This window comes from Pagrus pagrus (assembly GCF_965226575.1).
Source record: "Pagrus pagrus genome assembly, chromosome: 7".
In the NCBI taxonomy this organism is placed as follows: domain Eukaryota; kingdom Metazoa; phylum Chordata; class Actinopteri; order Spariformes; family Sparidae; genus Pagrus; species Pagrus pagrus.
Genome location: NC_140191.1, coordinates 14,617,412 through 14,629,693, shown reverse-complemented (window position 1 = coordinate 14,629,693; position 12,282 = coordinate 14,617,412). Strand labels below are relative to the sequence as shown.

Below are 12,282 nucleotides of genomic sequence, written 5' to 3'. Positions count from 1 at the left end.
TAAATAAACAAACTCTCTTTCTTTCATGGTTGAATAAACTGAATATACAAACTGAACTTACAATTTCATACTGTTTTACTTTGTTTATATATGTGGCGGACCCTGCCACCTTTCTAGCTTCAAACAGTGTGTATGGAAGTGTGTGTAACAGTATGGAAAAATTAATATTTTTTTTGTAAATATTGGAATTCTGAGTTTAAATCTCTTCACCAAAACTACAATGTGCCCCTTTAAGTAGGGAGTTTGTTGCATTATAAATCAATAAAATAAAGTGCGTAAACAAATTAGGCAAAGAATAACTCCTCAGTCCTTTGTGATCATTCACAAGAAAAACTGAAAGGGAAAATGTTTTCAAACAGTGAAATAACTTGTCCATTGGCATTCAACCAACTACTGATAAAGTTTGGAGTTTCAGAAGCTTCACTTGTGTATCCATTGAGACTGTTAGAGTAAAACTCCTGCCCCATCCCGTACGCACAGCTCCTCCCAAAAACCCAGCGACATCCCACAGTCTGCGCTCACAACTTGCCTCTCCATCTCATCACTTCTTCTGGTCGACAGACTGGACGCATCATCTCACGCTCCGGGAATGGGATCTCTACTGGGTGAAAAGAAAAACTTCGAGTTCTTTCGAGTTTACGCTCTCCAGAAGCTACTTTTCAAACTGCAGGGATAGTTGTTGCTGCAGGTGCAGCAGGGAGAAAGCAACAAAGAGTCACTGGCCAATGACTTCCAAGAAGTTGACGACAGTTTCAGACGCTAGAAATCAGTTCAGCAGTATGAAGTGGTGAATTTGGCGACTAGGAGATTCAGACCAAGGCTACTTCAACCGAGGCGTGCGTAAAATATCGGTGCGTAAAGTTGGAGCTGTTGCGCACGGTTCGAATTTAGCTCAAGTGGGGCAGCTAATGCAAAAAACGCATGAAATATAACAGATTTGTTAACTTTCAAGTAAGTGAGAAGTGTTAATACCTTGACAGCCATGGCAAAATGGTTCAGAGATTTCCCCATCAACTTGAAGAACGGAAGCGAAAGGGTCCGCTCGGCCTCTGAATCTGGTCCACAAACCCGACCCAAACCTTCGTTTTCTCGCGACAGTCTGAAAGGAAATCCACGCAAAGATGGAGGAGTGGGGGGGTTACTGGCAGGGAGAAATAGGAAAAATTCGGCTATAGAATTGGGTCGTAACAACGCTGGTTCTGGTGGGACGGTCTGGGATAGTCTCACAACCGGTAAAGGTCGCAAGAACTCCAAGGTCGAGACACCAGATGAGAACCGCCAGGTCAGGACCTCGAGTTTGGCGCAAGCGTACATCAGCAGGATGATCAAAGTGGACAAGCAAGACAAGACCCCCAAACTGAACGGGATAAGTGAACAGAAGCAGCCCGAGAACGAAAAGGGGAAATCTGACATCAAAACGACAGTGAGTAACATGTTCCCCTTTTGCATCTTCATATTTCACCCTAAAGAATGAAGCAAAAGCAGACAAAAGCAGCATATTAAAAGTCAATAGACAGTACAAAAAGCTAATGTCATTGTAGGCTTGAGGTCAGTGCTCTCCTTTGTGTTTTCCCTCACTTCATAACTCTGTATTCAGTTTCCACCGCTCTCAAAAGAACACAATGTAGTGAAACTGCATTGTGTCACATCAAACAGGCAAACACAATGCGCTGACCTGTTTGCACAAGTATTTCTGCTCGTCCCTCCATCGCTCGTCACTCATAGACACCACACACACACTCACACTGTATCAGATCCCCTCTCCCCCTGCCTGCTCTCTTGTCTGCAGGTAAATGAATAGATATAACAGGCCAGCATTGTGCTTTCTGACGTCTTGTTTCCTTCTCACAGCTGATCATCCTGGAGGACTACGCGGATCCTTTCGATGCAGAGAAAACCAAGGAACAGAGGGAGGCTGAGAGAGCAGGCGTGAACGATGGCTACATGGAGCCCTACGATGCCCAGGTCATCATCACAGGTCAGGTCAGGGGGGTCATTATCTATCTCAGCAGCGTGGCATCGTGACTGCACATAATTCGAACAAATCTGTGTGTGATTTGGTGCTGCTCTCCAGGGTATTAGATTGTTTTGTCAGAGATTGATTTTAAAGACAAAATATGTTGAAAGCAAACCAACATTGCGAGGTGTAAGGATTGTCTTGCCACAACAGATCTTGTACAACAGATCATAAAAATATAATGACGTAAGGGCAGAATCACATTAATTTACCTCATAATCCTCATTGTACGTCATCTTTGATTAGCTAAATAAATAATATGCAAGCCAAGGGACACTTTTATCACATCTAAGCTAAGTTTCCTGTACTTACAGCATGTCACATTCTTTCTAAAGAGCCCTTTTAAAGGGACTTGGAGCCAAACTCGACCCTCAGTCTCTCTGCTGACTTCCCACCCCGCTGGCGGTTGCCATAGGAACAGTGTTGTGCAGGGACAATGGGTGCAGCTTCCTCTTCCAACTTCCTGTCTCCTGCCTCTGTTTCCTTTGCCCCATTCTCTTGATAGGAAGTTGGCCCCAGTGCCCCCCCCCCTCCCCTACACAGACACACACACACACACACATATAATACTTTATGGTCCCTTACGTGTGAAGAGAATCGAAAGACCCTCTCACCCCTTCCCAAAACCTGTAGGTGCCCCCCCCCCGGTCTCGCCCAATCACTTCCCAGCAGCCAGGAAGTGGCCTGGTCAGCCAGCCAATCAGCAGCTGTGTTGACCTTTTCTTCCTGTAGCTCCATTGTTTGGTCACACAATAGTGCAGACTCACAGGCTACCTGTCAGACATTAAAGAAACACAACAAGTTAAATCCCCCCCTCAAAAAAATTAACGACATGTCATAACAAGCAGAATTTAGGGAGCAAATCGCACTAGTGTTGACGTACAAACTTTGAGGGTACCATGCTTTAACTCTCTGTATTACTAAACTCAAAAAACATTCAGGAATGCCACTTCAAAGATATACAAACGTGAAATACAAGTGGATGTTTTTGAATTTCTAGCATATGTATCAGTTTTGATATCCTCCTTTTTATGTTGTGAAGTTTCTGATGTAGCTGATTGGCAAACATACTTTTCCTTCAAATATCACTTCCTGTGGTGCATCATGTTATGCAGATGAATAATGGCACGCCTGCAGAAAGTGAATGCCTGACTTAATTGAAGTTTATAATTATCTAATTATCTATTATTTATACTGTTTTAGAGAAACGGTTATTTAAATTTCTGGTTATTTTGAAGGCTGGCATGCTGTTTAACTGTGTTGTGCTATACTGACAGGTCCTTCCCACTTGTATCAATAAAGGTTTATTAGAAACACCTCTTAGCATAATGCAATGGTATTATTCAACAGGAGGACAAACTACAGCATGCTAAACGAACAATAAGTCAAATCAACATCCCTCTGAGACTGTCTCAGCAAAAGCTAAACATTAAAACCTTCATAAGGGTGGAATTTATTTGCAGAACTGATGTACCTGATAGATTGGCAGCTGAGCAATTTCAAGGTATACCTTGGATATAAAAAGGGTTAGACTAGAATGGGAGAGCTCACTAGGTCTGTTTGTTTGTAGGTTGCTTGTTTGTTTGGTTGGTTTATCAGCAGGATTACACAAAAACTACTGATCGGATTTCTAAGAAACTTGGATGGAGGGTGGGTCTTTTAACTTTTGGTGCAGATTTGCACTCCCAGAGGACTCACAACACTGTCACCTGCTTCATTTGAAACGTCTTCTTTATGACATTTCTAAGCCAAATTGTCTCTTTGTCAGATTCGTGATAAAAAAAAAAACTGTATTAAATCACAGAAGAACCTTTTTGGCCTCAAAACATGACACTTTTCTAAAAACAACAACAACAACAACCATGAAATAGCAGATTGCAATTCTGCATTGCACAAAGTGAAAATCCCTCATTGCAATGCTGTTATCTAATCACCTTTTCACCTCTCTTCTGTAGAGGTCCGCAGACGGGGCTCCAAAGACCTCCTGAAAGTGTGTGTTCTGTTGGACCGAGGCCAGAGAGAGAGGAAGGGAGGCGAGGGAAAGCCCACACCCCCAAATATCTACGACACGCCATACGAGGGCGGGCTGGAAGGCGACCGCGAGGGGGTGTGGATCCCTGTCACACGGCCAGAGTCTGACGTCCGTCCCGCCGGAGAGTACGAACTGCCCTGGGAGTGGAGAAAGGAGGACATTGTGAGAGCGCTGTCAGGTAGAGAAAGGGAGAGTGGGATGATGGGAAGGGTGGGGGCTCAGGGTGTGGAGGAAGGATGCCATGAGTTTTATTTGTACAGCGATGCCACAACAATTTTGTGTTTGCTTTAGAGAGGAAACAAAACAATCCTGCTGAATCAATTTCCAGAGTTGTGTTTACTTTGGTGTCTCTGGCATGCTTTGATAGAATATTATTATGAAAGGTTGATATTGTCTCTCCTGCTTCCTTCAGCTCAGTTCGAGGCTGTGGATTGTTCTCCCACTAAAGAGAACGGTTCAACCACCGGCCGCCAGCAGCAGCAGCAGCCGCAGCAGCAACAACAGCAGCAGCAGCAGCAGCAGCAGCAGCAACAGCAGCAACACACCCTGAGGCAGAAAAACTGGAACCATAAAACCCTCGTACCATCTTCTTCATCCTCCTCCTCTTCTCCCTCCTTTCCCTCCTCTCCTATCCTCAAACTCTCCCCTCTCTCACCTCCATCTCCCTCTTTTCCCACCCTCAAACTCTCACCCCTCTCACCCTCCTCTAGTCTTAACAAACTCTCCCCTCCGTCTCCTACCTCCCCCGGTGCCCCACTGGATGGGGAGGCAGCCAAAGTGGAGCCCAGCCTGCCCTTGGAGAAGCAAAGGTAAGGAGGGAGAAGATATACTGCAATATGCACAAATTGTATTCATCACGCACAAAAAAAACAATACGAGATGCAATAAATTGTCAAAAAGCAAATAGTGATGATTTGATACCATTAAACAAGATTAAACAGACCCCGATGACTAGAAAATAAGCTGTTGATAAAACAAAAATACCTCCTCCATGGTCCACCACTCCCCTTTAATTGAATGAAACCCAATCCAGTATCAAACTTGAAAGCCCTGAATTACTTTACATTTTTAACTGCCCATAATAATTTAAGCTCACCAAATTTTTAAAAAGCCAGCCACTAGGATAACAAAACAGCGCAGATGGACTCACTCATAGACACCAGCCACCTAAATACGATTAGCAGATTGAAGGAATCAAACAAAGGAGATGGGGTTGAGACATTTGGTCGCCTTCATCTCATCTCATCTGTTTATTTATTATAAGTGCTTATCTTACAAATTATGTAGAGGGAAAATGCCAAATCTTGTCTTCCTGTGCCTAGCCTATATACTTCTTCCATTTCCTTTGACTTTTACTATTTGTGTTCATGAGACACTTTGGAAGAGCGGCGCCCTCCTCAGTTTTGGGCTGAAAATCAATCTCCCTTTTTAAAAGTTGTAAAGCAATCAAGAAGATTTCCTCCAACAACTTATCTGGTGACTCACAATGTCAAATACGCTGCAGTGGCTGCCAGGCTTCTTGGCCAAAATCTCACATTTATTTTACACTTGGCTCTTTTTTTGATTTTAAGTGAAATTTGGCATTTATCACTGTCAGTGTAAGCCAGCGGCACTCTCATGAACGTAAACGCTGAAGGGAGGAGCACCCTTGAGGCGAGGCCTGAACAGACAGGGCTGGATAGACTCATACAAGCATGGCCTTTCTCTTCGGATGGAACATGTGGGGAACATGCTCAGAGCATGTTAGCATTTGTTCCTCTCATGTTGCGGCTGAATGTCAGTCTGTGTTTTGCCTCCAAGCATGAAGGCCACATACAGCCTGTTTATATATGGCTCTAACCTGTGGCCACTGTCAGCAACACCTTGTGTCCTAACAGGCCTCCCTCCACACTCACACAGCCACATACATTATGTTTGTCCGTTTTATTTATCTCTTTGCCCTCCCGCGCTCACCTTTGACATTGTTAACTCATTCAGTCCACAATGTGTATCTGACTGTCTGATTTACGATGACAGTAAATCTTTGCTGGTGTCGCTGCGTTTGCGTCCTCCCGCCAGTCTCGTTCTCTCTCTCACCATCATCACCTATCATTAACTTGACATCTGACTTATCTCCATATGTCACCGCGCTATATGTCACTGATCTGCTGTCTCTCTCTTTGCATCTCCCCTCCTCCCCCTCCCCCGTCCCCACCCTCACCTCTCCAAGCTGGTACCATGGCAGTGTGAGTCGGCAGCAGGCTGAGGCTCAGCTGCAGCGCTGCAGGGAAGCCAGCTTCCTGGTGAGAGACAGCGAATCAGGAACCAGCAAGTACTCCATCGCTCTGAAGTGAGTGCGCCCATGTGTGTGTGTGTTTGTAGAACACGGTAAATGCACGCTATACAATGCAACATGTACATTTGTATTTATAGCGCTGTTTTTACCCACTTTTGTTTGGCTGCATCACAAGCTCAGTTTGTCATCGGCTGAGTTTGACAGCTTTGCTTGAAAATCAAAAATGCGTCTTTGATTTTTATATTTTCTTATATGTCAGTAGTGATTGAGCCTCTGGCAACTGGCATTGGGGTGACAACCTCTCAGGCGTTAGTGCATGATAATATGTGTGCCATTTGTGGAGTAGACACTACTGATAAGCGTGCCAGAAAGAACAGGTTCTCTTGGATAAAGGCTGAAATCCTCTCGTGCGATTGCGTATGTATGTGTGCGTATGTGCACATGTGTGCATGCGCATGAGTGCACATTTGTTGTGCGCTGCTCATTCATTTGAGAGTCCACATCATTAACCCCATTTACACATCCACTGAACTCCATGCACAGCCTCGTTCAAGGAGAAAGGAGAGAACATTTCTTGGTTATGACATCTTTATTATGTTTCAAGTCTTGAGCCACTCTTCACTCTGACTAATGCTGTGCGTGTTTGTTAGTCGCAAGCCTGTCTCCTCTGACAAAACATTTTTACTCTGTGTGTCTTCTTCCATTAGGACCAGTCAGAGTTGTGTGCACATCATCGTGGCCCAGACTAAGAGCGTGAAGGGCTTGGGCTTCACCCTGGATCAGAGTAGCTGTGTCTTCTCCAGTATCCCGGAGCTGGTCCACCACTACCGCACGCACAGACTGCCTTTCACTGGAGCAGAGCACATGACCCTGCAGCATCCTGTGCCCAGGCCACACTGAACAAACAAACACACTGGGACAGAAATACACATCACACAATTATGCACAAATGCACACAGACACACACTTGTTAATACATGTGTGCACACACATACTCAAAGATATGCTGCTTGGGAGTTTGACCTGTGTACTACCTTCATAAGTTTGTTTGCATCTCTCACATGCACTCCCTAGTGGCCAAAATCATACATTACAAAATGCATTGATCACATTGTTATAGAGCTAATTGTCCTCATCCACAAAACTCACAAACCCAACAGGAAAACCATCCCTTTCTTCATGTATTTGCTCCATTGTTTTGTCCATTGAGCCTCCAGAGCACACGCAGCACTGTACCAAATTGATTTCCATAACAATGCACATGATGAAGCACCGCACTCACTTTAACCAATCTGATATTCGAAGCAAGCGGAAAAGGTTTATAATCACCTCACGGGATGCCCCTTACATCGAGGTGCTGACCACATCCTTCAGCACCATGCCATCAAGTTAGGCGTGGTCTGCCGGATCAATACACCTGATTGGAGTATATTTATCCATCCATCTGACGTGTCAATCAGCACATCGATCACCCCTGAAATCAGGCTCATTTACCAGCCACTCTGTCAGTCAAGAGAAAGAGCTTTATTGATTAGATGATTAGTACTAGTGTAGTGGGAGGGGTCTTATAGCATTACGGTGCCCCGTCAGCAAAATTGTTTGAGTGTTTGTAAGTGGGCGAAGTGAACATGTGCCTTGATCTGAGGTTATCTTACTTTATTGTGAATTAACTGACCTGATTTACACTCAGATGTACCCATGCTTTGAAGGTGCACTATGTAGTATTGGGGAAGAAATTTTGATCAGAAGAGAAAGATCTTCATTGACTGATTTCTTTCATGCTTAAACAAACTGACCTTAAAGGACAACAGTTTCATACTGTTTGTATGTGGCGGACCCTGCCACCTTTCTGGCTTCAATCATGTTCTGGGGACCTTTTTTCCCTTGAGAACAGCTTGTTTATTCAGTTATGGAAAAAATAACATTTCTGAGCTTGTATTATTACCTCTTTAATGTTGTAAATATTACAATTCTGAGTTTGAATTTCTTCTCCAAAACTCCATAGTGCACCTTTAATGATGTATGTATGTATGAAGTGATTGTTTGATATTGTCAGATTTTTTTGCACACAGTGATGTGTGCTGTTATATTATTGTTGTAAGACTTTCATGCAGTAAATAAAATTCATATTATCTGCAGACAAACTGTGTTATTAATAGACACGCCGGCAGCAAAAAGTCCGAGCAGGGTTCAAGGAAAAGAAGGCAGTGAAACAGAGATGAGAAACTAACCCGAGTGAATCTGTGTGCTTTTCCTCCTGTAGCTGTAAAACCATTGACCTGAGTGTGAAATCAATTACAGTTACACACACACACAGGCACCTCATGCATGCACGCGCACTCACCTATTTGGAGGCAACAAATACAGACACACATGAGCACACATGCATAAATAGTGTACACACAAATAGCTTTTAATCACACCGCCCTGAAAGGTGGTGCATTTAAATCCTCGCCGACACACACATGAAAGCTTTATCCTCACAGCCGTGTGTTTGCGGTAAGATATGTCTTACCAGTAAACACCCGCGTATTGGTTTGCATCTCTCAGAGTGTCTGTGTGTGCACCCATGTGTGCGTTTATGCGCGTGTGCACGCAGTCCTGTTATGTGTATGTGTGTGATAGAGAGAGAGAAAACGAGAGAGAGAGTCAGGATTTTTCTGTTCAGGGATTACCAGGTTGCCATGGTGATTAGTTAGAGTGAGGTAGGGCCATCTCTACGGGGAAGGAGGAGAGAAAGAGGGAGGAGGGACAGGCTGCGATATAAAAAGAGCTATGAATAACCGTGGCCATAGTGCCATAGTAGCAATGTAGCTCCCCCACAGAACGCTCGGTTTGTGAATGGAGAGCAGCAACATGTAATGTCAGAGCAGTGCCAGAAATTAGTGAGTAAAAAGTGATTCACTCCTCTTACCATCAGCTCAAAAAGCAGATTTTCTTTTAGCGCCTTATTGATTGTAAGACACGGCCTCAAAGGGTCAGAGTCCAGGGTCGAGTCCAGAACAAATACTTACTCAATGACACCTCAGCAAGGCCGATGAATCTGCAGCAACCATCCCTGTTTTTGGCCATCCTGCTACCGAGAGTGTCACAAACTGTTATATATAAACAGACACCACTAAGTATCACCCCTCCCTCCATCTGTGTGATCTGATGTGGTTAGTCTTCTATGTTCTCTTAATTAAATCACTAAGTAGGTCAAAACAAACAAGAGGCCCCGGGTGCTGGACGCATGATTCTTGCAGTGTTTGACAGTCTGCTTTTTGGGAATGTTGCATTCAGTAACCATCCAGACAACAATCTCCTTCTTGGTTACATAAATTGTTGGAAAGTGAAAGAAATGCATCTCGCTTTTATTTCTATAGATAATACGAAGGCTCATGTGTTCATTTATGGGCCGAGAAAGTGAACGGACTTCTTAAGAGAAATAAACCATTTAGAAAACCCATCGGGGGAACTGAAAACTGCACCGTCACATAGCTGAAAACAGGACTGTTTTTCATAGCTCATCACACATCAGAGACCCTGGACATCGATGATTTGCATAATTTCTGTCACCTGCCCTCATATGAGATTATAATGTGTCAGTAGTGGAAGAATTATTCAGATACCTTACTTATGTACTACAAGAAATATAAAAATAGGTAAAAGTACAAATAAGAGTGCTGCCATCAAAATGTAACGTTAGTAGAAAAATATCAATATATAAATCCATATGTTTACATTTTGTTAAACTTTATTGCTAAACAGGCTTGTATTTTGAGTTATGATGGGGTGAGACCTTCAGGGCGACGATATTGGTCCAACAAAAGTTACACAGTGCCCCTTTAAAGTACACATAGTGATGTAAAATGACAGTGTTAACTGATTATTGTGTTGTTTCGTTAGCATGCAAGCAGCATTTTGATGGTGCATCTAGTTGACACAGAGCTTATTTTAACTACTTTTTATACCACTGGATTACTCTCAGTGATGGGATGTAACTAAGTGCATTTACTCGTGTGTACTTAGGTATAATTTTGAGGTACTTGTACTTTACTTGAGTATGTCCATTTTCTGCTCCTTCATACTTCGTGTGCAATATTTGCCTCCAACATGTAGTGGCTACATAAGACTTTAAGACTTTTACTCAAGTACCATTTGTCTGGGTGACTTTACACCTTCACCAAAGTAATATTTTAACACAATATCTTTACTTTTAGTGTGACTTTTGGGCACCTTTTACAACACAAATGGCTCTGTCTTTAACAGTATATCATATTTCATTAGATGATCATATGTTTGGGAAATAAAATCTTCATCTGAAAAGTAACTACACATCTCTAAACAACATTACAATACAAAAACACACAACAATATTTGCCTCTTAAAGAAGTATAGTAACAGGAAGTACCAATACTTCAGAATTGTTCTGACGCACCGTGCTTGTATGCATAAGTAATCGTTGTCTCACACTGGTGATCAGTCTGTGAATCCTAAATCAGATTTGTATGTTGTTAATCAAAGTGTTGACCAGATATGACAGAACCACGGGAAGTAATTGCAGCCACCAGAAGACAGAATGACAGCCGGAGAGGAAGGGACAGAGGAAAGAAGAGAGAGAGGGAGAGCGTGAGGGGGTGTTAGGGGAAGACAAGCACTTGTGGGGGTCCCAGCTTTTAAATAATTCAGAGAGAGACTCACAGCACTCAGTGCAGAGGAGGAGCACTGTCAGGTCAGCTCATTCACTGCAGAGGAGAGGTAGAAAGGACTGTACAGAGAGAGGGAGAGCGGATAAAGATAGCATGAGAGAGGAAGACATTACAGTGGGAGAGTTTTTGCCTGGGTGTGCATGCATATGCACATTTGTGTGTGTGTGTGTGTAGGCATTGTGTGCATTTATGCATGAGTGTGTGTGTGTGTGTGTGAGTGCCAGCTGCGCATGTGTATTCTTTGTGTGTGTGTGTCGGTGATGAAAATAGACAAAATGAAGGAGAAACAGGTCGTTTCCTCCTGGAGCTTTCTGGTTTCTCTTAGTCACCACGGCAACCGCCTCCTCCCTCCATCCTGCACTCCTGTTTACTTAGTTTACTCTTCCCCCATCCATCCCTCCCTGCCTCCCACGCTCCTTTGACTCCCCCCCTCTCCCTCCCTCTCTCTTGCATTTTGAGTCCTACACCCCTCTTTATTTGCTGCAATCCCCTCCACCTCTCGTCACCCAAATCAGTTGTTGTATTTCTTTTTATCATCCGGCAACGGCTCTCAGCGAGCATGCTGCAATATCCGGAATGAGATCCCAACTTATGTCTACCTGACTACACACCTGCCTGTCCCTTCCCCCCCCCTCCCCGTCGTCCCACCCTCTGCTGCCGTGACTTTGGTTGGGGGATTAGAGGTTACTTCATCGGGGAAACAAAAATGGACATTTTAATGAAAGATAAGTGACTGGGAAATAAAAAAAAATAAAAAGAAGAGATCACATAAGAGAAGGCAAGAGAAAGCCCTCTAGCTTTTGGAGGGTGAGGATTATTCACTGAATAATGACTACATCAGGCTCAGGCGCTCCTGTTGACTATTTTATTCTGTTTTAATTGAATTTCTCATTACATCAAATGAAAAAGACTTTGGTGCCCGTATTTCCTTTTTGGCCGCTTGATGAAAAATGCATTTTAGAAGATACGAGACACCACAGCTACCTGCGCTTGAGGCTGATATTAAAGATAAAGCAGAGAGAGGGATGAGAGATGTCATGAAGTTTGACAGGGTTCCCTTTAAAGTCACTATTAGCGCCACAAACACGCCCAGACTGCTGAATATTCTATGTGGATGTGCGACTTTGTGCGGGGAAGTCGCTGGCATCGTTAGCCGAGCTGTGGAGCCTCAGAGGTATGCCACATCCATCCCTCCCTCCCTCCCTCCCTCCCCCTCCTCCTCCCCCTCGCTCCTCCGCGCCCCGCCCCCGCCTCTCCTCCAGCGCGT

At 43.9% G+C, this 12,282-nt stretch overlaps 1 protein-coding gene across 1 annotated transcript; it reads left to right on the top strand.

The window, feature by feature from the left end:
• The first annotated feature begins 538 nt into the window (after window positions 1–538).
• Window positions 539–8,462, top strand: she (Src homology 2 domain containing E). Its single transcript, XM_084357955.1, has 6 exons — window positions 539–1,423; window positions 1,852–1,978; window positions 3,973–4,227; window positions 4,462–4,858; window positions 6,259–6,378; window positions 7,032–8,462. Exons 1-6 carry the CDS (start codon window positions 983–985, stop codon window positions 7,222–7,224), a joined length of 1,533 nt encoding a protein of 510 aa, XP_084214081.1. The 5' UTR covers window positions 539–982; the 3' UTR covers window positions 7,225–8,462.
• The last annotated feature ends 3,820 nt before the right edge of the window (window positions 8,463–12,282 follow it).

Bases quoted from the DNA above. Each gene is read 5' to 3' on its own strand.
- she (XM_084357955.1), top strand. From the start codon at position 983: ATGGCAAAATGGTTCAGAGATTTCCCCATCAACTTGAAGAACGGAAGC. The intron at 1,424-1,851 runs GTGAGTAACATG...TCCTTCTCACAG, and splicing joins AATCTGACATCAAAACGACA to CTGATCATCCTGGAGGACTA. The intron at 6,379-7,031 runs GTGAGTGCGCCC...TTCTTCCATTAG, and splicing joins AAGTACTCCATCGCTCTGAA to GACCAGTCAGAGTTGTGTGC.